At 47.2% G+C, this 27,459-nt stretch overlaps 1 protein-coding gene across 2 annotated transcripts in view; it reads left to right on the top strand.

Annotated features, from left to right (window-relative positions):
• Positions 1 to 27,459, top strand: part of LOC140424335 (echinoderm microtubule-associated protein-like 6) — a 755,202-nt gene that overhangs the window by 683,150 nt on the left and 44,593 nt on the right. For both annotated transcript variants that reach the window (XM_072507857.1, XM_072507856.1), the window contains 4 exons: positions 501 to 689; positions 10,267 to 10,439; positions 16,477 to 16,639; positions 23,105 to 23,208. In XM_072507857.1, the coding sequence (XP_072363958.1) occupies positions 501 to 689; positions 10,267 to 10,439; positions 16,477 to 16,639; positions 23,105 to 23,208 (629 nt within the window). The remainder of the gene's footprint in view (positions 1 to 500; positions 690 to 10,266; positions 10,440 to 16,476; positions 16,640 to 23,104; positions 23,209 to 27,459) is intronic.

Raw genomic sequence — 27,459 nt, 5'->3', positions numbered from 1 at the left:
TCATATTTTGAAAATTCGGTCTGGATTTACAATCAATAATGTAAAATGAAGCTTCAACTTGAAGACGTAGAACTATTGCTGTTCCAAAAATTCTCTGCAATAATCTAGTTTCTGCACACACAGTGCAGGAGCAGTATATTTTTATAAGGGAGATAAATGTCTGAGGGATATCATAGCTGGGATAGTAACTCTTCTGTTTTTGTCAACAACTAGGATTACTTAAGGGCTCTCAAATCAACCACAGAGGATCTACCTTTGCCAAGTCTCAAATGAGCTGTGCCTATCATACTAGAGTTATGCCATCTTAAAATATGTTGCATCTGCCATTTGCTTGTTGCTCAAATACATTGAAAGAGACTCCTCACTATTCATCAAACAAAATCTTCATCTGTGCTTTGCTATGCGATTTGTTTTTTTATTTTAGACCTTCATCCTTTTTGTAGATATTTCTTCTCATTTTATACTGCTCACTACCTAATAAACATTATTGTTGATTACAGGGGAAAATACTTGTAGGAACAAAAGATGGTGAGATAATTGAAGTTGGAGAAAAGAATGCAGCATCAAATAGCCTGATTAATGGGCACATGGAAGGAGAAATTTGGGGCCTTGCCACACATCCCTCTAAAGACCTCCTGATTTCTGCAAGTGATGATGGTACGACAAGAATTTGGGATCTGGCTGATAAAGTAAGTAGGAAAAGATGAAAAACAGTGCCACTCCTAAAATGTTCTGATATTCTGCCCTCAAAAGAAGTTACATAATTTACTGAAATAAAAACAGGAAGTGATAGCAATACTCACTGATCAGATAGAATCTGTAGAAAGTAAGAAACAAAGTTAAGGGACGAGCTTCTCCGTTTGGGAGACCATGGGCTGGATTCTCCTATCGCCAACGGCACCTTTATGCTGGAATCCACTTTTACGCTGGAATTGGGGGCGGTGCTGTTTTTCCGATGCTCCGCCCCCTCAAAAACAGCGTACTTGAGGAGTACGCCGCACTCCGTCCGGTCGGCCTCCGGACAACACCTGAGGCCCTCCCTTAATGCTCTGTCCCCGATGGCCTGAGTCCCCAATGGTGTGGGACACATGCCCTCACAACTTTCGGGGACCTCACGTGGCAGTTGCGGATTGTGTCCAGTGGTGCCACTACCGGGGGGAGGGAGCCATTCCACTGGCAAGGGGGGCTTCGGCGGGGGCTGAGGGGGACTGGTAGGGGTGGTCCGATGGTGGTGAGGAGGGTTACAGGGGGGCAGTTTTTGGCAGGTCTGGTCCGCGCGCGGCCGGCGCCATGCTATACGGTGCGGCTGTCCTAGGATGTCGCCGTGCGTATGCACAGCCATCGACCCGGCAATTCTGCGGCCGTATCCGCAGTTTAGCCGGGGCTTTATGTGGCGCGGCTGCTAGCCCCCCCACCGTGCGGAGGATCGGTGCGGGGGCGGTGCCGACTTTCTGGTCATAAGACGAGATGGATCCTGCGGATATAGCCACAGAATTGGAGAATCCAGCCCCATGTTCTCCCGCTGGAGGAGAATTGCACCCGTTTTACAATCCCCGGGAGTGCAAATCGGATGCAATTCGGTGTCCCTTGCCATGCAAATTGATGCATGGCGTGGAATATGAGTGATGCGACCATCAATTCACACAAAACCAGGAGTAGAAGTAAACTGTGGCTTTAATCAAATAGAAGAGTGCCTGCCTGCGACTGGTCTGCTAGTGAGAGCCGCCTACAGGGCTACTGATCTTTATACCTTCCCTCAAGAGGTGAAGCCAGGGGCGGAGCCCGCAAGGCACCAACATGATACATTACAGGTAATACCTTACAATGGTCCATAGGTGGAGCCCACATGGGCAACAGCGTGATACAGTTATATACATGGTGAATGGTTACTGCAAAATGCATTTCTCCTTATTGTAAGTGAGGTTAAGGGTTCGGGCGGTTTGGAGAAATCTCTGGAGGTTGGCATCGTGGTCCTGCTGATCATGGCCGCAGATGGTGACGTTGTCCAAGTACGGAAATATGGCCCCGCAGCCCGTACTGGTCCACCATTCGGTCCATCGTTCTTTGGAAGACCGAGACCCCGTTCGTGATGCCAAAGGGGTCCCAGAGGAAGTGGAAGAGGCGGCCGTCTGCCTCAAAAGCCGTGTAGTGGCGGTCCCCCGGGCGGATTGGGAGCTTGTGATGCGTAGACTTCAGAACAACCGTGGAGAACACCCGGTAGTGCGCAATCTGATTAACCACGTCTGCGACCCGGGGAAGGGAGTACGCATCGATGTGCGTATCCCGGTTTATGGTTTGGCTGTAATCTATAACCATCCGGTTCTTTTCCCCGGTCCTGACAGCCACCACCTGAGCTCTCCAGGGGCAATTGCTGGTCTCGATGATTCCCTCCCGCAAGAGTCGCTGGACCTCGGACCTGATAAAAGTCCTATCCTGGATGCTGTACCGCCTGCTTCTGGTGGCGACTGGTTTACAGTCAGCGGTGAGATTTGCGAAGAGCGGGGGAGGGTTGACTTTAAGGGTCGCAAGGCTACATACGGTGAGTGGGGGTAGGGGCCCGCCGAACTTCAGAGTTGGGCTCCTGAGGTTACACTGGAAGTCCAGTCCCAACAAGAGAGGAGCACAGAGGTCGGGGAGTACATATAACTTAAAATTGGCGTACCCGACACCCTGTATTGCGAGGGTTGCGGTAGTGCACCTTCGGATCTGACCGAGTGCGACCCAGAAGCAAGGGAGATGGTTTGATATGCCGGGAAGATTGGGAGCGAGCAGCGTCTTACCATGTCTGGATGAATGAAGCTCTCCGTGCTCCCGGAGTCGAACAGGCAGGGCATTTTGTGTCCATTTACCCGGACGGTCATCATGGAGCTCCAGAGGTATTTGGGTCGCGACTGGTCAAGGGTGACTGCGCTGAGTTGTGGGTAGCCGGCGTGATCGGAGGTGCTGGGGTGGTCCCAAGATGGCTGTCCCCGTCGGTCGCACGTGTCGGGCGGCGTTGAAGATGGTGGCCCCCGTCGGTCGCACGTGTCGGGCGGTGAGGAAGATGGTGTCCAAGATGGCAGCCCACATGAATCGCACGTGGCGGGCCGCGTGGGCGAGGATGGCCAAGATGGCGACCCCCGTGGGTCGCCCACGTTGGGTAGGGTGGAAGATGGCTGCCCCCACGGACAACACGAGGCCGATGACGCGTCCGGGGGGGTCGGAGCCGGCAGACACGCTGCCACACTGCGGGATCTGCGGGCCTGTAAGTCTTAGGGTCGGGCCCGCGATTTAGAGTTTTTGGACCTGGTTCGGCAAACTTTCGCAAAATGTCCTTTTCTTCCGCAGTCGCTGCAGTTCGCGATCCGGGCCCGGCAGCGCTGCCTGGGATGTTGATGCTGGCCGCAGAAATAACAGGGTAGGCCCCAATGGTGGGCGGGCAGCCGCGCGGCACAGACCTGGGGTACTCTTTGGACGGGGGTCCACGAGGGGGCCGCGTGATCGGGCGGGAAAGTGTCAAGGCTTTGGAACGCTACTTCTAGAAAGGAGGCTGATTTTTCAGTCTCTTCCAGGTCTAGGGCACCTTTTTCGAATAGGCGCTGTCTCACGTAGTTGGACCTGACTCCAGCCACGTAAGTGTCCCGGATGGCGAGGTCCATATGTTGAGTGGCCGTAACGGCCTGGTAATTGCAACTTCGTGCAAGGACTTTGAGGTCGCATAGGTACTCTTCCAGCGACTCCCTGGGGCACGGGCGACGAGTAGTGAGGAGATGCCACGCGTATACCTCATTCACTGGCTTTACGTAGAGGTGCTGTAGCATCGCGAGGGCTTCTGCGTAAGTGGAGGCTTCCTCAAGTTAAACAGGGATTCGATGGCTCACCCGCACGTGGAGGAGACTCAGCTTCTGTTCGTCGGTGACGGAAGGCGAGGAGGAGGCGGCGAGGTAGGCCTTGAAACAGCGGAGCCAGTGCAAAAAAATCCCTTTCGCCTCCGCGGCCTGCGGATCGAGTTCCAGTCGGTCAGGTTTGAGGGCCGATTCCATAGTGGCATTGTAGTTGATTAAATTGATGCGACCATCAATTCACACAAAACCAGGAGCAGAAGTAGACTGTGGCTTTAATCAACTAGAACAGTGCCTGCCTGCGACTGGTCTGCTAGTGAGAGCCGCCTACAGGGCTACTGCTCTTTATACCTCCCCTCAAGGGGTGGAGCCAGGGGCGGAGCCCACAAGGCACCAACATGATACATTACAGGTAATACCTTACAATGGTCCATAGGTGGAGCACACATGGGCAACAGCGTGATACAGTTATATACATAGTGAATGGTTACTGCAAAACCATGAGCGATTCCCTATCGGGATGCCATTTTGAGCAGGTGGCCCGATAGCGAAGTCCTGCGGCTGTCCAGCCCCGAACCTCCCCACTGCACCGCAAACAGCCCACCCCTCACCCACGGATTGCCTGAGTGACCCCCCTTCTCCCAAGTATGGGGATGACCTGACCTGAACCCCAGGGACTCTCTAACAAGGGTAGCCCCCCTCCGCGGGCCCTGTAATAGGGATACCCCCCTAGGGACCTCTGTAATAGGGAACCCCAGAGGCCCCTGTAGTAGAGAGATCCCCCAGAGACCCCCTAACTAGAGATCTCCCCCCCCCCCCCTCCCGAAAAGAGACCCCTCTCTGGAAGCTGAAGAGTATTCCAGACAGAGGCAATGAGAAACTAAGAGCTGTAACACTTACCTGGAAGCTCAACGTGTCAATTCCTCGAAGGAAAACAACTGTGACCTGAGCTTCAACCCTGCAGATCTTTTAACTACAAGCCATTCATAACTTTCATCAAACAGAGGTAAGTGCATTCCAAGCACTAATTGCACTCCAATCTCACAAGCGTGTGATTGCAATGCACTTACCTCTCTTCGATGTGGCCAATGTTTGTATACATTGGGGTTTCACCACTTAGTCACTGATCCATGAATGGAGATGAATGGATCAAGGCTGCAACTGGTTTGTGGAAGCTGTAAATCCCAGCCCACCACTAGAAAATTATGAATGGCTTGCAGCTAATGGAGCTGCGGGGTTGAAATGGGTGGAATCTGGGACACCGGAGAATCACAGAGGACCGAAGAGTAGGGTGCCGAGCCTGCTAAATGAAATGGAAGACGCATTTTGCATTCATTTACATCCTCCCGCTGCCACGCGGTCGTGGACCTCAATTCCGGCACCAGCGGAGGGGTCGGAGTATCGCATTTGACGACTGCCGCCGATGCCGATTTCACTATTCTCCACCATATTGTGGACCCAGTACCAACATCGGCTGATGGAGAATCCAGCCCAACATGACTATTTATCAGAAGAGGAGAAAGTTAGCGAGGTTACAGATTTTCAGCAAGTACAGAGGCTGGAAAAGTGGGTTGGGGATGGGCTAAGTGATGAGGGTGAACGACAGAATTAAATGGCAACGATGATGATGTAACAAGGCAAAAGGCGATGGTAATGGGACAAGTAAAGAAGCAAAAAATTAGGGACCAAATGAGATGTAAATAGGAATTACAGATGCAATAGCAACTATTACTGTCCAAAAAATAGGCAGTGTTTTAAAATTACTGAACTCAATGTTCAGTTCAGAAGGCTGAAAAGTGTCTAAATGAGAGATGAAAAGCTGCTCTCCGAACGTACATGGAGCTTCACTGAAATAGTGAAGGAGCTGAGGAAAGAGGCGTCAGAATGGGAGAGGGGCAGGGAATTAAAAAGTCAGGTGACTGGGAGGTTTGGGTCATGCTTAAGGAATAAATGAAGGAGTTCCACAAAGCAATCACCCAATCTATGTTTGGTCTCCCCAATGAAGTGGAGACTGCACCATGACAATGAATGCAGTGTACTAAATTAAACCCGGATGGAGTGTTTAGGGCCCCAAATGAATCATAAGAGTTTACAGTGCAGAAGGAGGCCATATTAATTTTAGCATGGCCAATCCACCTAACCTGCACATCTTTGGACTGTGGGGGGAAACCGGAGCACCCGGAGGAAACCCACGCAGACACGGGGAGAACATGCAGACTCCGCGCACACAATGACCCAAGCCGGGAATCAAACCTGGGACCCTGGAACTGTGAAGCAACAGTGCTACCAGTGTGTGTCAGACATGGAGAAGGTGGGAGAATGGAATGGAGTCCACACTGGAAACAGGTTGGGAGAAAGTATAGTCAAAGTAGCTGGAAATCTGTGGACTTGTAATGAATATTGGTTGATAGTCTTTCCCCAAAGTATTGATAAAGAGGTTAAGGAATGGCACAGAAGAATTGGAGATGGACCATTTGGTCTTGAGGGAAGAGTCAAAATTAGAAACCAAATTGATGACATTTTCCAGTTTGGGGTGGGAGCAGGGCATGACAAGGTGGTCTAAGTCAGGGTGATGTGTTTAATTTGAAGGGTAACTTGGCAGGGATGATGTTCCCAAGCACCTGCTGACCTTTCCTTCTATGGTGAAGAGCACTGGCTTGGCATGTGCTTCTGAAAAATATCTTGGGGAATTATTACTGTACATCCTTTACATAGAGCAGCCACAGTATGCCAGCAGAGGGAGTCAATGTTTAAGATGGTGATTGGTGTGTAAATGAAGTGGACTGCATTATCCTGGATAATGTCAAGTTTCCAGACCAACAGTTCAATAATATTGAATAGCTTGCTGGGCTACTTCAGAGTTAGCCATATTAATATGGGACTAAAGTCACATTTAGGCTTGATCAGGTAAGAATGGCAGGTTTTCTTCCCTAAGAAGATTAGTGAACCAATGGGCTTTTCTCCAACTAACAGTTTCATGTTCACTTTTACTGGAACAAGTTTTGTTTTCTTTACAGACCTTTTGTGAAATGTGACTTCTAATTCTGAAATTGCCAGGATGGCATTTGAACTCCTGTTCTCTGAATTATTTAGGACTTGATCATTTTTCTCACTGTTAAGGACAACACTTGTAAACGGTGTGCGAGCTTATGTATGTACAATATGTGATAACGGAGCATTTCCAGTGGTAGAACAGATACCCTAGTTACTGTCTTTCTTCACTGAATTGACACAATTCTTTTTATATTCTTTAAACCTCAAGGTAACAAAAGAATCAACATTTTGTCAGACTCTTGTCCTTCCACAACAAATTAGTATTATAGTTTATTAAAAGTAAATATTGGCCAGTATCTGAAAATCAGAACAACATTATTTTTAACTTGAACTTTCCTGAGTACAAAAATAACAAAATTGTATCAGTTTATAAATGATCCAATCTTGACCAGCAACTAATATACATGCTTATACATAAAGTTTGTCTAAGCACTACAAAGTCCTTAGGAGCTTACCTAAGCTTCTTTGAATCCAGAAGAATGGAACAGATAATAGACTGCCGATTAGTATCCCACTACCTGAGCCAAAAGCTGCTGGTCAGCTCCTTCCACAGAAATATCTCGTTGACCATACCCTGCTAGGGCAGCATGGTGGCGCAGTTGTTAGCACCGCTGCCTCACGGCACCGAGGACCCGGGTTCGATCCCGGCCCCGGGTCACTGTCTGTGTGGAGTTTGCACATTCTCCCCGTGTTTTTATATCAAAGATGTGCAGGCTAGGTGGATTGGCCATGCTAAATTGCCCCTTCATTGGAAAAAAAGAATTGGGTACTCGAAATTTATTTTAGAAAAAAAAAGACCATACCCTGCTGTGTGAAACTGCCAATACATTTCAGTTGCCAGTGGCAACATTTTGGAGGTAAAATGGCACCTGGCCTGAGTCATACAATAGATGCTGAACACACATCAAATTATCTTAAATTGTTTTCTGGACAAAGTAATTAATTTTAAAAACATAAACAGAAAGTGCTGGAAAATGCACAATTTGTGTCAGTCAGCATCCATGGAGTCAGCCCTTAATTTCAACTGAAAAATAAAAGACAACCGAGCATCAAAATAGAATCATAATAAAGAGAGGGGGAGGCAAGAAGAACAGGAGAGAGCAAATATCAAGTAGATTCCCTGTTAGAATTTTCAAAGGAAAAGAGGAATTGGCTGGAGGGCTGTAATGATCTTTGCAAATAAACGTGGGAAGAATCATAATAAAAATAAATTTAAGAGAGACACAAAGAACATGATAATAAGCTGGTACAGTGGAGGTTTTGCCTGGAAGTAGAAACGGGGGAAGTTGACAAAACATGATCTGATGGACTGAAGTAAAGGAAGGCAGGCTGCAGACTCTTGCACCAGCAAGCACTGTGTTCTGTTGATGCATCTGCAACAATTGACTTTAATGAATTCAGACTTTCCACCATTCCCTATAAGAAAAGGAAGACATGTAATGTGTGTATCAGGATTCAGCCTTACCTGAACCTAAAAATGTCCCTATTGGAGCAGGAGGGTACTATTATGACTTCCATACCCTGATCAGAATGGGTATCTTTGTGAGCCCTACAGATGAAGCTTCCTGTCTCAATTATGTAAATCAGTACTTTCTTTTCTTATGATTTTGGATGAGGTCAAAGCCTGGATGGTCTACATATATAAGTTTTGCCTGCCTCACTTTCCGCAGTAGAGGACAAACCCAGCACTTAAAAATTCTGATCAAAAGTAAAGATTTTCAGAATAAAAGACATGTTGGAATGTTAACTGCATAACTCGGTGTAGGGGCCGGACAAAAGGAAATAACTTATTTTACATAATTTTGATTCTTTATGGTCTTCATATGCCTTGCATCAAATTCATGCAAAGAGGACAGCAGACATTTAGCTTTCCCTCTACTTTCAGTACAGTTCTACAAAAGGCCACCATACATGAAATTCTATTCTCCCTCTGAATTTTTCTGTTTTTCAACTTAGCAGCTAAGATTGGCAATTTAACATTTAGGAAATAACAGGGGTAATTTATTTTGAGTTCCAATGTACTAATTACAGAGGGCTGTATTTTCAACTTCAAGGCGGATAGCGGGAGTTGGGAAATGTGCCCAGTTTGGTACGCTTACCTCCGGGGGAAGTGCCTGCAAGGATAGAATTTTCATTCAGAGGAGCAGGTGCCAACAGGAGTTGGACCTGCGCCTTTGAAAAAAGTGTTCGGAGCAGGCTGTTTAAAAGACTCGTCTCAGTGCTTTGGGGACAGTTAATCAGAACAGTAAGGCCCTCTAGCCCTCACCTCTCACACCCCCTCAGCCCCCACACGCTTACCATGCCCCATCCATGCCACTTCATGCCTCCACCGCACCCCTATTGGCCCCTCATACCTTCAATGCTAAACCACATCCCTCTACCAACCCTCCATGGCTCCTCATAACCTTTCTGCCAAGTTGTGGGACTTCCATACCTATTCACCCACTATACGCTCTGCAGAGAACCAATGAAGTGGCAATAAATGTGTTTAAAAAAGGTTTTCAGAAATAATTCATTCATTAATAAAAATTGCTTTTGCTACTACCCAATAAAAGTGTCAACTATCCAGACCTTTAAATATAATTAACAAAAACTGCAGGAACTTGGAAATACCTTTATCTTGTGAATTTGACAGAATAGAGCAGAGAGCCAGAGCTGCCAATCAAGCAATGTTTTCCCTGGGGTGCAGCTGTTTCAACACTGATGGTTATCTAGGCTCTCAGTCAAGCCTTAATGGTTATCTGGATTCTCAGCCAAGCCTCATTATGTATGGGGTATGGAGGGTGGGTGGGAGGCATAGCTTGGCATGGGAAAGCATGAGTAAGATTTTTTGAACTTTCCTTTCAAAAGATTCCCTCATCAAGACAATGGTTCACAATATCTCTGAGGTTCCATGTACTTTGAGTCCTATAGAGCAGCACCCTCTATTGAGCTGACCCGTCTCCTTAAATTGCAACGGACTAGGACATGACAATGAAGCGGGCCAGCTCAATAGAGGGTGCAGCTCATGGCCCGAACTAGCCTGCACCCATCTATGGCACTGGTGAAAGTTGGAAATCCCGGAATGGGGTTGGGAATCCTGGAATTGAGTCCCAGACATCATTTTCACACCTCTACAGAGTGCCCCCGACTGCAAGAAAATCAAGCCCAGTGTCGCCCTATTTATTTTTTTCCGAAAATGTTTTATTGAGGCATTTATAATTTTAACATTTTAAACAAAGACACCCAACATACGCAAAAACCTCACAACAGTGTTGTCGCCCTATAATGGATAGAATCAAATCCAAATTTTGAAATTTAAAACTGCAATTTTGCAAATGTAAGCATGATATCAGTCTTGTGTCATTTTAAAACTATTTTAAATTGTACTCCTGAATTTTCCACAATATAGAAATTGCTAAACAAAGTGAACCTTGGCTTTGGTGCAAAATGTGCTGCTTACAGCCCTGATGGAGAAATGGTTGCAATTGGGATGAAGAATGGAGAATTCGTTATCCTACTGGTTAATTCTCTGAAAGTGTGGGGTAAAAAACGTGACCGGAGTGCTGCCATCCACGATGTCAGGTACAACATTCATGAAAGTAGAAATATCCAGTTAATGACTAGCATTCTCGAAGCATGTATTCTGTTAGTGACATCAGAATTAATTAATAAAATATCATCAGGAATACAAACCCATCTTCCGATTACACGTGATCACCAGAATACTGGCACAGCACCGAAACTACCTCTTTACCAACCTGCTGCAAAGAGTTCTAGACAATGCCAAACATCTCAACATCATCCTGAGGTTCTCACCATCACAAATGATAACCTTTAATCAATTAGATTCACTCCATATGATACCAAGAAACAGCACCTGATGCAGCAAGGCTCCGACAAAATCCAACTAATGCAGAAGACCTGCAGTGCCCCAGAGCTAGTTGCAGCTTTAGCCACACTGTTCTAGTACAGCTCCAACAATGCAGAAGGACTTCCGGTGGCGGCCATGGTGTCAGTGGTCGCCCATTTGACAGCTCCCGCTTGAGGCGGCTTTTTTTGGTCCTTTTCCCCAGTTGCCGGGTGGATGATTTGGAGGAAAAAGGTGCAGAGGTGGTGGAGGAAAGCTATACTCCACTGGTGAGGTCGGTGGATGGATCCACGAACCAGAAGTGGGTCCAGAAGAAGGGAACTGCAGGAGCAAGAAACTCCGTGTGACTAAGGGGACGATGGCGGCGGATCGAGGGTCGGCCCTACCAACGGGGCAGTTGGTTGAATTACGAAACAAAAAGTTCAGCCAACAGAGGAGGGAGGATCAGGAGGACCTGGCAAGGGTGGTAGACACGCTGAAAGTGGGTATTGACCGTGTGCAGCTGAGGCAGGAAACAGAGCCAAGTGATCCAGAAAATGGAGGAGCCGGTTGGGGGGCACAAGGAGCAGGTACCTCATTGGTGGCCGAAGTTGGGATGCTGAGGGAGACCCAGAAGTGGCTCCAAGAGAATGTGGAGGATTTGGAGAACTGCTCCCGGAGGAGAATCTGAGGATAGTGGGGATGCCGGAGGGCATTGAGGGAGCGGACACAGGCTTTTATGTGGCCAAGATGTTGCTTCTCCCATGTGCACAGGGTGTACCCATGGATCGATTACTTTGGGGTGGATAAGACTTTGCTGCCGAGGGTGGTCAACTCGGGTACTCGCCAATTGTGGTTTCTGACCACACACCACACTGGGTGGTCTTGCAAGTGGATCGAGGGGTGCGTGTGGGGCAGGTGCAAACCGTGAAAATGACAGTGCTTCCGAGGTTCCTATTAGTTTTTCAGAACCTCCTGATTTTTATCCTAAAGGCCTTTTTTAGGAAAGTTAACTCCCTGATTTCGGGGTTTGTTTGTGTGGGGAAATCCCCCCCGGGTAAAATAGGAGTTGCGGGCTGGATTGCCAAATTGAATGAACTATTACTGGTCAGCAAAGCCATGGTTAAGAAGTGGGTATTGGGGGAGGGGTCGGTGTGGGAGCGGATGGAGGCAGATACTTTGAAGGACATTAGCTTAGGGACACTGTTGACGAACGCCTCTGCTGTTCTCGCCAGCCAGGTACTCCACAAGACCAGTGGTGGTGGCGGCCCTGAGGGTGTGGGGACAGTGGCAGCAGCATCTGGGGTTGAAGGGGCACCGATCTGTAGGAATCACAGGTTTGCCCCAGGGAGGGCTTGTCGCAGGGTTCCAAGAATGGTGGAAGGTGGGGATCGAACAGTTTGGGGACATATTTGCGGGGGGCAATTTCTCGAGCCTACAGGAACTGGAAGAGGAGCATGAGCTGCCCAGCGGGAATGGGTTTCTGTGCTTACAGGTGCAGGATTATGTTAGGAAGCAGGCGCCGTCCTTTCCCGACCTGCCGCCCCTGGGGCTGCAGGACAAGGTGGTGTCGAAAACAGTAGTTGGCGAAGGTAGGGTGTCGGAGATTTATAAGGAATTGATGGACTTGGAGGGTGCCCCAATAGGATAAGTTAAGTGGAAGTGGGAGGAAGAGTTGGGGAGGGAGGTGGAGACTGGGTTATGGGAGGAGGCTCTGAGGAGAGAGGACCCATCCTCTTTGTGTGCCTTATTCAATTTAAAGTAGTCCATAGGGCGCACATGACGATGGCCAGAATGAGCAGATTCTTTTGAGGGGGGTGGAGGATAGGTATGGGCGGTGTGCGGGGGGCCTGAGAACCATGTCCCCATGTTTTGGGCTTGTCCGAAACTGGAGGGATTCTGGCGGGGGTTTGCTGACGTTATGTCTGAGGTACTGAGGGTGTAGGTTGTCCCGAGTCCAGAAGTGACGATTATCGGAATGTCGGAAGTCCAGGGGGGCAAGAGAGGCAGGCATCTTGGCCTTTGCCTCCCTGGTAGCCCGGGGACGGAGCTTGTTGGATGGGAGGGACTCGGGGTCACCAAAACTAGGGGTGTGGCTGAGCGACCTCACGGAATTCCTGAAGCTGGAAAAGATCAAGTTGGCCTTGAGAGGGTCTGTGGTGGGGTTTTCCGGAGATGGAAGCCGTTTACTGACTTCTTGAAAGATAGTTAAGATGTCAGCTGTGGGGTTGGGGGGGGCGGGGGGAGTTATAGGGGGTAAAAACGGGGGAGGCAGGTTGGATGGAGAGGGACTGGTAGTATTGAGGAAGCAGGCAGGCTGCAGAAGGACTTGGACAGGCTAAGAGAGTGGGCAAAGAAGTGGCAGATGGAATACAATGTGGAAAAGTGTGAGGTTATGCACTTTGGAAGGGGAATTGGAGGCATAGAGTATTTTCTAAATGGGGAGATGCTTAGGAGATCAGAAGCACAAAGGGACTTGGGAGTCCTTGTTCAAGATTCTCTTAAGGTTAATGTGCAGGTTCAGTCAACAATTAGAAAGGCAAATGCAATATTAGAATGCATGTCAAGAGGGCTAGAATACAAGACCAGGGCTATATAAGGCTCTGGTCAGACTCCATTTTGTGAGCAGCTTTGGGCCCTGTGTCTAAGGAAGGATGTGCTGGCCTCGGAAAGGGTCTAGAGGAAGTTCACAAGAATGATCCCTGGAACGAAGAGCTTGTCGTATGAGGAACGGTTGAGGACTCTTGGTCTGTACTCGTTGGAGTTTAGAATGATTTGGGCAGCACAATTGCTTCACAGCTCCAAGGTCCCAGGTTCGATTCCCAGCTTGGGTCAATGTCTGTGCGGAGTCTGCACGTTCTCCCCGTGTGTGCGTGGGTTTCCTCCGGGTGCTCCGGTTTCCTCCCACAGTCCAAAGATGTGCAGGTTAGGTGGATTGGCCATGCTAAATTGCCCTTAGTGTCCAAAATTGTCTTTAGTGTTGGGTGGGGTTACTGGGTTATGGGGATAGGGTGGGGGTGTGGGCTTGGGTAGGGCGCTCTTTCCAAGAGCCGGTGTAGACTCAATGAGCCGAATGGCCTCCTTCTGCACTGTAAATTCTATGATTCTATGAGGGGGGATCTTATTGAAATTACAGGATACTGCGAGGCCTAGATAGAATGGACTTGGAGAGTATGTTTCTACTTGTAGGAAAAACGAGAAGCAGAGGACACAATCTCAGACTAAAGGGACGATCCTTTAAAACAGAGATGAGGAGAAATTTCTAAATCACTGAGTGCCTTTAAGATAAAAAGGTTCTTGATTAATAAGGGGATCAGGGGTTATGGGGAGAAGGCAGGAGAATGGGGATGAGAAAAATATCAGCCATGATTGAATGGTGGAGCAGTCTCGGGCCGAGTAGCCTAATTCTGCTCCTATGTCTTATGGGCATATGGAGGGGAATGGCAGGGAGAGTGGGGTGATGGGGTGTTATTTATTGGTTATGTGACTTCCTGTTTGCTCTTTTTCTTGGCTTTGGCTTTGTTTTATGTATATATTTATAAATGCCTGAATAAAAATATTTTTAAAATAAACAATGCAAAAATACTATCCAAGTATTTCTTGATCACAAAAAGCAGGTCACATCCAACCCAGCCCATTACCATCCTCTCAGTTTGTCCCAATCATCAGTTGTGGGTGGAATATTCACAGTACAATCAAATGACACTTATTCCCAACATCCTGCTCATCCACTTGGTTTCAGACCTATTACAGCTTTTCCTGGAGAGATAGTTAACTGAATCTTTCTGGAGAGAGTTAGCTGGTTCTCGTCACCAGACTGCCAGAATCAAAACTGAAACCAAACTCAAACCTAGGGTGCTGAAAAGCATTCCAGTGAGATCAGATCCAATCATCACCTATTACCAGGCAGAGCACAGCCCCTTGAGTTAATTCTTTTCCACCAGCCAGTCAATCAAACTGAGTCCCAACCCATCTCTCTATCACTGATGCCAGCCAGTCTGCAGCTTTTGTTTAAACCAGCACAGCCTTCCGGATTCTTCCTGCTTGAATTAAAGATACAGGCTTCCTGCCTTATAAACACATGTCCAATAGTCATTCATGGATCAAAATGTAACAGCAAAAATAAAAGAAAGAGGAAATAAGGGAATAGACAGGGAGTAAATAAGAAGGACCCTTACACAATGGAACCCAATTCATCTCCAGATAATTTATGGGATTGCTGAACAGGAGGAAGAAAGATAACTCACTAATGCATAGGGAGAAGGAGGTCAACACAACAAACATGTCAAGTCCCTGCCTGAGCTGCTGAAAAGATTAACTTTACATGTACAGGATCCAATCATGAAAACCAAGTACCCAGCAAAAGTTGTTGGTGAAGCTGAGACTCCAAGGTCATAGATCATTGTGACCGAAAACAGTATGAAAATGAGAAGGAACAGAGTTCATATTCAACCTACATTGAGCTGAAAACGCAAAAAAGAAAATCAACAATACTAGCAACATCTCTATCTAGAGAGCCAACATTAACAGCATAACAAACAAGCGGTGCAACGTCAATGTCACAAGCAATTGACACAACATAAGCAATATCAAGCACAACTGCTACAACGCCAGGAGCAACACACACAACATTGCCTGTGTAGCATGCTAACTCACCACTAAGAGTGATGAATGCCAGATCTACAAAATAGAGGCACAACATCCCACCACCTGTTTTATATATGAATAATATTTTGAGAAAAGAAAACATGTTTTAAAGGATACTTAATATTTATAAAAGCCAGTTGTCAACCTTGTTTAGCTTGAAAAAAGGTTGATGATTGAAACAGTTTTATTGACATAAAGACTTTTTTTTTTAAAGCATGATGGCTGTTGTATTATATTATTCGTAAAGAACTAGGAACTAATTGTTATGTGAAATATGTTCAGTTCTGGACACTGCATTTGAGAAAGGATGTGAAGGCATTAGAGAGGGTGCATGAAAGATTTATGAGAATGGTTCTCGTGATGAGGAACTTCAATTATGAATGTAGATTGGAGAAGTTAGGATTGTTTTCCTTAGAGTAAAGTAGGTTAAGAAGGGATTTGATAGAGGCATTCAAAATCATGAGGTGTCTGAACAGTATAAAGGGAGAAACTGTTCCCGCTCCCAAAAGGATTGAGAATGAGAGGGCACAGATTTAAAGTAATTAGTGAAAGAAGCAAAAGTGATATGAGGAGAAACCTTATGCATTGAGTGGTTAGCGTTTGAAATGCACTGCTTGAGAGTATGGCGAAAGCAAGCACAATTGAAGCATTCAAAAGGGAACTAGACTGTTATCTGAAAAGGAAGAATGTGCAGGGTTATGGGGAGAAGGTGGGGGAATGGCACTAGGTGAGTTGCTCATTTGGAGAGCTGGTGCACACATGAGCCAAATGGCCTCCTGCACCGTAACAATTCTATGATATCTTAGGGTGCCACATTCATTGCTGCACTGTAATCTTGTGCTGAGTATCAGTCCACCAGCCAGTTGGAGAGCAGTAAGAAATACACTTGATGAAGATACAGCATTTTGAATCTAAAATGTGATCTTTTCTAAGTTAGGAGAACCAGAAAACACAACATCCACTTTTCTTTTCAAGTCATTGGTGAACAATGGATCTAATTGGGAATTCAGAAAATAAATTTGGAAATGGAGTATGATATTGAATAACAATAGGAAAGGCACAAAAATACTTTTTTTAAGTTGCGATAAACAAATTTTAAATATTTACTGTGCTTTTTTGTTTTAGTTTTAGCCCCAATTCCATGTTCCTGGCTGTGGGTTCTGCAGAAAATACTGTTGATTTTTATGATCTCACGCAAGGCCCTACTTTAAACAGAACTGGTTACTGCAAAGACATTCCTAGTTTTGTTATTCAAATGGACTTCTCAGCTGACAGCAAACATATTCAGGTAGGATGTTTCTTCAATCATAATAAATATTACTTAGAGTGATAATTCTGCTATTAATCATTTTTCAATATTTAATGCCTCATAAATATTAATATATACAAGTGATTGCTTATAACATTATTGCTCACATCGCCTCCTTATTTTCTTTCACCTTTCTCTCAAGTGAGAGATGTATGTCTTAATGGGTGTATTTGTTATACGTTTTAGTTACTGTTGTATGAAGAGTCAAAAGTCCTGTTCCTTTTCACCAAACGTCATTTATTTCACTTCCACAGCCTCTGCACAAAACTCTAACAACACACCACCTGACACGAGGGCCACCTGAAGCCCCTTTACATAATACTTAACATAAATGAGACAACTAATTGCAATGTCTCTTAACCCATTACTTAACAGTCTCCCCTTGGAGAAAAAAATAATTAGGTGAAAACAAAATTTAAAGAAACTCAAAAACACACTCAATTTCCCCCTTTTTGTCCAAATTTCTTTTTTGGGAAGAAAGAAAAAGTCACAGAATCAGGCACCCTTCATTAACAATATCCAAAAGTTACATTTCTGTCAATATCTGAGATATATAAAAGGCCATATCCACCGCCTCTACAAAGCTTAACGTCTCAGCAGCCAAAGTGCTTTCGACCACTTTCCTTATTTTCTTTGTTTCCCACACAAGAGGACAACATTTACCATTGTTCCCCAAGAGGAAAATTATAAAACCTCCTGTGCTTGATTTGCATAGGACGCATCACTATAAACTATGAATTTCAAGTGCCTAAGGTCACCTAAAACCGGGGACCTCAAAACACACTCCTGCATTTTTAGTTTGGCCAAACGCTTTATTTGCTCTTATTATGTCTTCCACTTTGGGGTCATTCGTTTTTGTACTCTAAGTGATATGAGGAGAAACCTGAAGACATCAAAACTCACGTCCGGTCTAGTCTATCTACCTAACCAATTCAGTTGCCCAATTAAACTTTGCAGTTGCTCTTTTTCCATCTTTGAAACCTTGCATCTTTTTGTGAAAACCCGGCCACGACTAATTGCTATTCGGCTGATGCTTTCCAAATAAGATTGCTGACGTAAGGTTGCCCCTAACTTAGCCTGTCCGATTTCCAGTCCAATATATTTAAATGCACCGGAAGCCTGACTTCCGGCCCTGAATTCTTTCCTCAAACCAGAGATTACAAAAGCTTCAAAATCACTAGTCCCACCCCACAAAAATTATTTGACATGCATCATAAAGATGCCAGAAAGGGAAGACTTCCGGTTGCAGCTATGTGGAGCTAAGTCGCACGTTCGGCAGCTCCCGCCAGAAACTGACTTTTGGGCTCTTTTTCGGGCCCCGAGCGGCATTTGTTCGGCAGTTCCCAGTGTGGGAAGGTAACAGTATAATTTCCCCGGCACTGTATGGATTGGACCAGGAGTGGAGCGGTGAAAAAAGTAGTTTTGGAGCAGCGAAAAGTGCGAGGGAGGAAAACCAAGATGGCGGCAGGTGGAGACCAGGCAGCGTGGCGCAGTGGTCGCAGGAACAGCAGCAGTTTCTCCAGCGCTGCTTCACGGAATTGAAGGCAGAGCTGTTGGAGCCGATGAAGGCTTCGATAGACAAGCTGCTCGAGACCCAGAATGCCCAAGGGGCGGCGATCCGGGAGGTGCGACAAAAGGCCTCGGAGAACGAGGACGAGATCTTGGGCCTGGCGGTGAAGATAGAGGCGCACGAGGCGATGCATAAGAAATGGCAGGAGAAGTTCGAGGACGTGGAGAATCGGTCGAGGAGGAAGAACCTGCGGATTCTGGGTCTCCCGGAGGGAGTGGAAGGGTCGTATGTTGGAGCATACGTGGTCACGATGCTGAACACGTTGATGGGTGCGGGGGGCCTTCCCGAGGCCCCTGGAGCTGGAGGGGGCCCACCGAGTCCTGGCGAGGAGGCCCAAGCCCAACAAGCCACCGCGGGCGGTGCTGGTGCGGTTCCACCGCTTCGTGGACAGGGAGTGTGTCCTAAGGTGGGCAGAGAAGGAGTGGAGCAGCAGGTGGGAGAATGCAGAGGTCCAGATATACCAGGACTGGAGCGCGGAGGTGGCCAAGAAGAGGGCCGGGTACAATCGGGCTAAGGCAGCTCTGCATCGGAAGGGGGTGAAATTTGGAATGTTGCAGCCGGCACGACTGTGGGTCACTTTCAAGGACCGCCACCACTACTTAGAGACACCGGAGGAGGCGTGGACCTTTATCCAGGCCGAAAAGTTGGACTCGGATTGAGGGTCGGTTGCGAGGGGATGTCGAGAGGGGATTGATGTGATTGTTGTGTTTTGGGGGGATGTTCTGTCCTGTTTGGTACTGTTTTTTATTTTGGAGCTTGGTGGGGTAGGGTGAAATGGTTCGTATGGGGGGTTTGGTGAGAGTGTGGGGGTCGGTGGTTGGAAGAGGGGGCCCCATTTGGGGGGGGGGGGTGGAGAGAAGGGAGGCCCGAGGTGGGGGAGCTGGGATCAGGCCGTGAAAGGGAGCTGTGCCGTCTTGGTGGAAAGAGCAGGCTTTTTCCCTAGCGAGGGAAGGAAGGGGGCGGGGTGGGGGGGGTTGCTGATGGGCAGGAGAGGGGTGGGGAGATTCTCACACTGGGGGGGTTGATGGAGTGGCGGGAGTGGCCGGGGTCAGCAGGAGTCAGCTGACGTACGGGAATGCTATGGGAGGAGCAACGCAGCTAGGGGGGGACCAAGCTGGGGGGGTGACTGGGTTGCTGCTGCTTTGGCGAAAGGGGAGCTGGAGCCTGAAGATAGAGTCGGGGCGGGGGTCTGCTGCGGGAGGGAAGGGAGAGTGCGGGAGGTGCGGGCACGTGGCTGGCCTAGGAAGGGAGATGGTTAATCGGCAGGGATGGGGGGGCGGGCAGCCCCCTGATCCGGCTGATAACTTGGAATGTGAGAGGCATGAACGGGCGGTCAAGAGGGGCCCGTGTGTTCGCGCACCTGAAGGGACTGAGGGCAGATGTGGTCATGCTCCAGGCGACGCATTTTATGGTGGCAGACCAGGTTAGGCTGAGAAAGGGGTGGATAGGGCAGGTTTTCCATTCGGGGTTGGACGCAAAGAATCAAGTGGTGGCGATTTTGGTGAGGAAGCGGTTGTCGTTTGAGGCGCTGAGCATCGTGGCAGACAATGGAGGTAGGTACGTGATGATCAGTGGTAAGCTGCAGGGGGTGCAGGTGGACTTGGTGAATGTGTATGCCCGAATTGGGACGATGCCGGATTTATGCGGCGCATATTGGTCCGGATTCCGGACCTGGAGGCAGGGAGCTTGATAATGGGGGGGGGGGGGGGCTATAATACGGTACTGGATCCAGCATTGGACCGCTCCAGATCCAGGACGGGTCAGAAGCCGGCGGAGGCCAAGGTGCTGAGGGGGTTTATGGACCAGATGGGAGGAGTGGACCCATGGAGGTTTGTTAGGCCGGGGGCCAGAGAATTCTCTTTTCCCACATCCATAAAGCCTACTCCCGGATTGACTTCTTCGTTTTGAGCAGGGCGCTGATCCCGAGGGTGAAGGACACGGAGTATTCGGCTATAGCCATCTCAGACCATGCCCCGCACTGGGTGGAGCTCGAGCTAGGGGAGGAGAGGGACCAGCGCCCGCTGTGGCACCTGGAGGTGGGTTTGCTGGCAGATGAGGAGGTGAGCGGGCGGATCCGGGGATGCATTGAAAGATACCTGGGTGCAGGTAGGCGTGGTCTGGGAGGCGCTGAAGGTGGTGATTAGGGGAGAGCTAATCTCCACTAGGGCCCACAAGGAGGGGAAGGAGAGGAAAGAGAGGGAGAGATTGGTGGGGGAGATTTTAAGGGTAGATAGGAGGTATGCAGAGGTCCCCGAAGAGGAACTACTCAAGGAGCGACAAAGCCTCCAGGCCAAGTTCGACCTGTTGACCACCAAGAAGGCAGAGGTGCAGTGGAGGAAAGCGCAAGGGGCGGTGTATGAGTACGGGGAGAAGTCTAGCCGGATGCTGGCAAACTAGCTTCGGAAGCGGGAGGCAGCGAGGGAGATTGGGGGAGTTAAGGATAAAGGGGGGAACACGGTGCGGAGTGCGGTGGGAATAAATGGGTTATTTAGAGACTTCTGTGAGGGGCTGTATAGGTCTGAGCCCCCAACGGAGGAGGGGGGGATGCGTCTTTTTCTGGACCGGCTGAGGTTCCCGAGGGTAGAGGAGGGGCAGGTGGCGGGGCTTGGGGCACCGGTAGGGCTGGAGGAGCTGACTAAGGGGCTGGGGAGTATGCAGGCGGGGAAGGCACCAGAGCCAGGTGGGTTCCCGGTGGAATTTTACAGGAAATATATGGACCTGTTGGGCCCACTACTTGTGCGGACTTTCAATGAGGCGAGGGAGGGGGGTCCTTCCCAGCTGATCTTGAAGTGGGACAAGGACCCTTTACAATGTGGGTCGTATAGGCCAATCTCGCTCCTCAGCGTGGATGCGAAGCTGTTAGCGAAGGTGTTGGCTACTGTGTTGAGGACTGTGTCCCGGGGGTGATCCACGAGGACCAGACGGGTTTCGTGAAGGGAAGGCAGCTAAACACCCATGTGCGGAGGCTCCTAAATGTAATCATGGTGCCTACAGTAGAGGGGTAAGTGGAGATACTGGCGGCTATGGATGCAGAGAAGGCCTTCGATAGAGTGGAGTGGGGGTACATGTGGGAAGTGTTAAGGAGGTTCGGATTCGGGGAGGGGTTCGTTAGATGGGTTAGGTTACTGTACGAAGCCCCGGTGGCGAGTGTGGCCACAAATCGGAGGAGGTCGGAATACTTTCGGCTGTACCGGGGACGAGGCAGGGGTGCCCCCTAACCTCCCTGTTATTTGCGTTGGCAATTGAGCCTTTGGCGATATCTTTGAGGGAGTCCAGGAAGTGGAGGGGGCTGGTGCGGGGCGGGGGGGGACCTGTTACTGTATGTGGCGGATCCGGTGGGGGGGATGCCGGAGGTGATGCAGATCCTCAGGGAGTTTGGAGACTTTTCCGGGTATAAGCTCAACAGGGGGAAGAGTGAGCTATTCGTGATACACCCAGGGGACCAGGGAAGGGGGATAGACGAGCTTCCACTGAAAAGGGCAGAAAGGTGTTTTCAGTACCTAGGGATCCAGGTGGCCAGGAGCTGGGGGCGCCCTACACAAGCTCAACTTGACGAGGCTGGTGGAGCACATGGAGGAGGAGTTTAAATGGTGGGAAATGCTGCCACTCTCCCTGGTGGGTAGGGTACAGTCGGTGAAGATGACGGTGCTCCCGAGGTTCCTTTTTATAGTCCAGTGCCTCCCCATCCTGATCCCTCAGGCCTTTTTTAAGCGGATCAGTAGGAGCATCATGGGGTTTGTATGGGCGATAGACATTTTAAAAATCATTATACAAATCAGACAGAGTCAACTTGAGTTTGTGAAAGAGAAATTGTGAGTGAATAAAAGAAGCCAGTGGAGGTAGTGTATTTGAATTTCCAAAAGGCATTTGATAGGTGCCACATAAAAGTGCAAACCTGAATGTGACCTATTTATCACAACTCTGTTTCCTGTTAGTTAGCCAATCCTCTATCCATGCTAATATACTATTTCCAACACTATGAGCTCTTACCTTGCATAGTAATCTTTTATGTGGCACCTATCAAATGCCTTTTGGAAATTCAAATACACTACCTCCACTGGCTTCTTTTATTCACTCACAATTTCTCTTTCACAAACTCAAGTTGACTCTGTCTGATTTGTATAATGATTTTTAAAATGTCTATCTCATACCTCTTTAATAATGGATTCTAGTATTTTCCTTAAGACAGTTGTTCGACAAACTGGCTTATGGTTTCCTGCTTTTTGCCTCCCTCCTTCCTTAAATCTGTAGGGACCTTTCTAGAATCCAGGGAATTAGAGGACTAAAATTAGGGTGCTTCCTCATGTAACTTATTGTTCTCCGTTATTGGTGACTGCATTGTTATGCAGGCTAAATAAAATACTTTTGCTTTAGAAAAACTGCCGCTTTCACCGTTTCCCTGCTTTCTGAATCTCCCCCTCCACAGTTCATATCGATCTAGATACTCTGGGGTTAATTTTCCAGTCCCGCCCACCAGGGGAATTATGGGTTGGATGGAAAATTTGACGGGCCATTTAACTGTCCATTGACCTCGGTCAGGAATTTCCGGTCTCGGAGAGGGAGTGACCGGAAAATCCCATCCTCTGTTTCTTATCATAGTTTCTCCCTCTTTCCACCCAAAGTACTTCTGAATCTATTTCCATGTACCTTCCTAAAATAGCACTGCTCCTTCCTGATGGAACTCTTATAGTACAAAAGGGATGCACAAAACGCTGTTCAAAGTAATATCCCAAGTACACCCATATACCAGTCCATTAAAACGGATAGCAGTGCAATGCAGAAATGTCATGTATTACTAATAAATAAAATCTTCAATCAATCAAAAATTACACTTAATTTTCCATTTAAAGTATTAAATACTTTACTTTGTGCAGGTATCCACAGGTGCCTACAAGCGTCAAGTAAACGAGGTTCCATCGGGCAAGCAAGTAACGGATCAGGCATTAATTGAGAAGATCACATGGGCTACATGGACAAGGTTGGTGGAAGTTATTAAAAGTCTATATGAGTTCACCAATGTAACAATTAATATTCTTGTATTTAGATCTCTCTATGACCTCAACCTTCTCTATCTTTATAATCTCTTTCAATCCTACAGGTCCCACTTCCCCAAACACTCCTTTCCCCTGCCCTGATCCCTGGTATATCCCCTTTTCTTTTATGCCATCATTTGTGGCCATGCACAAACCACCCTAATAATCTGAAATTACCTCAGTAGACCCTTCCGCCTCTATGCCTTCATCTCCATTTTTTAGATTCTACTTAAAACATACCTCTTTGAGTATGTTTCTGGTGACTTCTTACTATTTCATTTTTGGCTGCGCATTCAATTCTCCTTATGCCTGTGTAATGCGTTAGGACATTTTCCTCCATTAAATATGTTATATAAATAACATAAGAACTAGGAACAGGAGTAGGCCATCTGGCCCCTTGAGCCTGCTCCGCCATTTAATGAGATCATGGCTGATCTTTGTGGACTCAGCTCCACTCTCCGGCCCGTACACCATATCCCCGAATCCCTTTATTCTTTAGAAAGGCATCTATCTTTTTCTTAAAAACGTTTAAAGAAGGAGCCTCAACTACTTCACTGGGCAAGGAATTCCAGAGATTCACAACCCTTTGGGTGAAGAAGTTCCTCCTCCACTCCGTCCTAAATCTACCTCCCCTTATTTTGAGGCTATGCCCCCTAGTTCTGCTTTCCCCGACCAGTGGAAACAACCTGCCCGCATCTATCCTATCTATTCCCTTCATAATTTTATATGTCTCAATAAGATCCCCCCGCATCCTTCTAAACTCCAATGAGTACAGTCCCAGTCTACTCAACCTCTCGTCATAATCTAATCCCCTCAACTCTGGGATCAACCTAGTGAATCTCCTCTGCACTCCCTCCAGTGCCAATATGTCCTTTCTCAGGTAAGGAGACCAAAACTGAACACAATACTCCAGATGCGGCCTCACCAACACCCTATACAATTGCAGCATAACCTCCCTAGTCTTGAACTCCATCCCTCTAGCAATGAAAGACAAAACTCGATTAGCCTTCTTAATCACCTGTTGCACCTGCACACCAACTTTCTGCGACTCGTGCACCAGCACACCCAGGTCCCTCTGCACAGCAGCATGTTTTAACATCTTACCGTTTAAATAATAATCCATTCTGCTGTTATTCCTCCCAAAATGGATAGCCTCACACTTGGCAACATTGAATTCTATCTGCCAGACCCTAGCCCATTCACCTAACCTATCCAAATCCTTCTGCAGACTTCCGGTATCCTCTGCACCTTTTGCTTTACCACTCATCTTAGTGTCGGCTGCAAACTTTGACACATTGCACTTGGTCCCCAACTCCAAATCGTCTATGTAAATTGTGAACAACTGCGGGCCCAACACTGATCCTTGAGGGACCCCACTAGTTACAGGTTGCCAACCAGAGAAACACCCATTTATCCCCACTCTCTGCTTTCTGTTAGTTAACCAATCCTCTACCCATGCTACCACTTTACCCTCAATGCCATGCATCTTTAGTTTATGCAGCAACCTTTTGTGTGGCACCTTGTCAAAAGCTTTCTGGAAATCCAGATATACCACATCCATTGGCTCCCCGTTATCTACTGCACTGGTAACGTCCTCAAAAACTTCTACCAAATTAGTCAGACACGACCTACCCTTTGTGAACCCATGCTGCGTCTGCCCAATGGGACAATTTCCCTCCATGTGCCCCGCTATTTCCTCCTTAATGATAGATTCCAGCATTTTCCCTACAACCGAAATTATCACTAGTGCGTTTACAATTTCCCTAGCCATCTCTTTTAACACTCTGGGATGCATCCCATCAGGGCCAGGAGACTTGTCTACCTTTAGCCCCATTAGCTTGCCCAATACTGCCTCCTTAGTGATTACAATCATCTCAAGGCCTTCACCTATCATATCCTTATTTCCATCAGTCACTGGCATGTTATTTGTGTCCTCCACTGTGAAGACTGACCCAAAAAACCTGTTCAACTCCTCTGCCATTTCCCTGTCTCCTATTATTAAATCTCCCTTCTCATCTTCCAAAGGACCAATATTTACCTTAGCCACTCTTTTTTTGTCTTATATATTTGTAGAAGCTTTTACTATCTGCTTTTATGTTCTGAGCCAGTTTACTTTCATAGTCTACCTTACTCTTCTTTATGGCTTATTTAGTAGCTTTCTGTTGTCCCCTAAAGACTTCCCAGTCCTCTAGTCTCCCACTAATTTTTTGCCACTTTGTATGTTTTTTCCTTCAATTTGATACTCTCCCTCACCTCCTTAGATATCCACGGTCGATTTTTCCCCTTTCTACCGTCTTTCTTTTTGTCGGTATGAACCTTTTCTGAACACTGTGAAAGATCGCTCACTGTTCCTCAACTGCTTCACCATGAAGTCTTTGCTCCCAGTCTACCTTAGCTAGTTCTTCTCTCATCCCATTGTAATCGCCTTTGTTTAAGCACAAAACACTAGTGTTTGATTTTACCTTGTCATCCTCCAACTGTATTTTAAATTCCACCATATTGTGGTCGCTCCTTCCAAGAGGATCCCGAACTATGAGATCATTAATCAATCCTGCCTCATTACACAGGACCAGATCTAGGACCGCTTGTTCCCTTGTAGGTTCCATTACATACTGTTCCAGGAAATTATCCCGGGCACATTCTATAAACTCCTCCTCAAGGCTGCCTTTACCAACCTGGTTAAACCAATCGATATGCAGATTAAAATCTCCCATGATAACCGCTGTACCATTTCTTTGCTTATTGCCTGCCCTACCATCCTGTTACTATTTGGTGGCCTATGGACTACTCCTATCAGTGACCTTTTCGCCTTACTATTCCTGATTTCCACCCAAATTGATTCAACCTTGTCCTCCATAGCACCAATATCATCCCTTACGATTGCCCGGATGCCATCCTTAAACAACAAAGCTACACCACCGCCCTTACCGTCCATTCTATCCTTTCGTATAGTCTGATACCCTTGGATGTTTAACTCCCAGTCGTGACCATCTTTTAACCATGTTTCAGAAATGGCCACTACAGCGCGTTGTTGTTGTTGTTAATAAGCTTTTAAACCTGGATATTTGTGGTCCATTCTCATACTTTAGTGACTGACTATGCCCGATGGTAGTGATGGTGGATTAATTTCATTCCAGGTTGCCGTTGAACGAGAACCACGTGCTATATTTTGTTTATGTGGAATGATTTGTGGTAATTCATCTTGTGCCTTGAATCTTACAAAAGACACTAAACCTCTCACAAATGGATGACCTACCAGCAAAATCACCATTTGATTCTTCCTTCCAGTTAAAGGAAAAGTTATGGGTATAAGAATCTAAATTACCTGGAGAAATTAGTTAGTATTTTTGTTACAATCCCTGTGGGATAACAGTAAAACAAAATTTACTGCATGGTCCCCAAATGATGAGATTACCAAAATGATTCCACTTTTTGTAGTTTTTATTTTAATAGGAATCAGAATCAACACAAGTTACATGCAAATTAACAGGCAAATGATACTCCAGATAAAGGTAAAACTTTAAGTATGATAATCTTTATTAGTGTCACAAGTAGGCTTACATTATCACTGCAATGAAGTTACTGTGAAAATCCCCTAGTCGCCACACTCCGGCGCCTGCTCGGGTACACTGAGGGAGATTTCAGAATGTCCAATTCACCCAACAGCACGTCTTTCGGGACTTGTGGGAGGAAACCGGAGCACCCAGAGGAAATCCACGCAGACACGGAGAACGTGCAGACTCCGCGCAGGCAGTGACCCAAGCTGGGAATCGAACCTGGGTCCCTGGCTCTGTGAAGCAACAGTGCTAACCACTATGCTACCTTGCCGCCCCTTTTGATATGGCTTAACAATCACAAGCATTTGCATCACACCCTGCACAAATATGACATTATGCGAATACATTGTTCCACAATATGCTGTTCTTTATTCATGCAGGGTAGGTAAGGAGTCCTATCCAACAACACCTTTCACCTTCAGGTTTCATACATAGAAACATATATAGAAAATAGAAGCAGGAGGAGGCCATTCTGCCCTTCGAGCTTGCTCCATCATTTATTATGATCATGGTTAATCATCAAGTTCAATACCCTGATCCTGCCTTCCTCCCATATCCTTGATCCCCAAGAGCTATATCTAATTCCTTCTTGAAATTACACAACATTTGGCCTCAACTACTTTCCATGGTAGTGAATTG

The sequence above is a fragment of the Scyliorhinus torazame genome, chromosome 1, assembly GCF_047496885.1.
Source record: "Scyliorhinus torazame isolate Kashiwa2021f chromosome 1, sScyTor2.1, whole genome shotgun sequence".
Classification (NCBI taxonomy): domain Eukaryota; kingdom Metazoa; phylum Chordata; class Chondrichthyes; order Carcharhiniformes; family Scyliorhinidae; genus Scyliorhinus; species Scyliorhinus torazame.
This window is presented reverse-complemented; position numbering and strand designations above follow the sequence as displayed.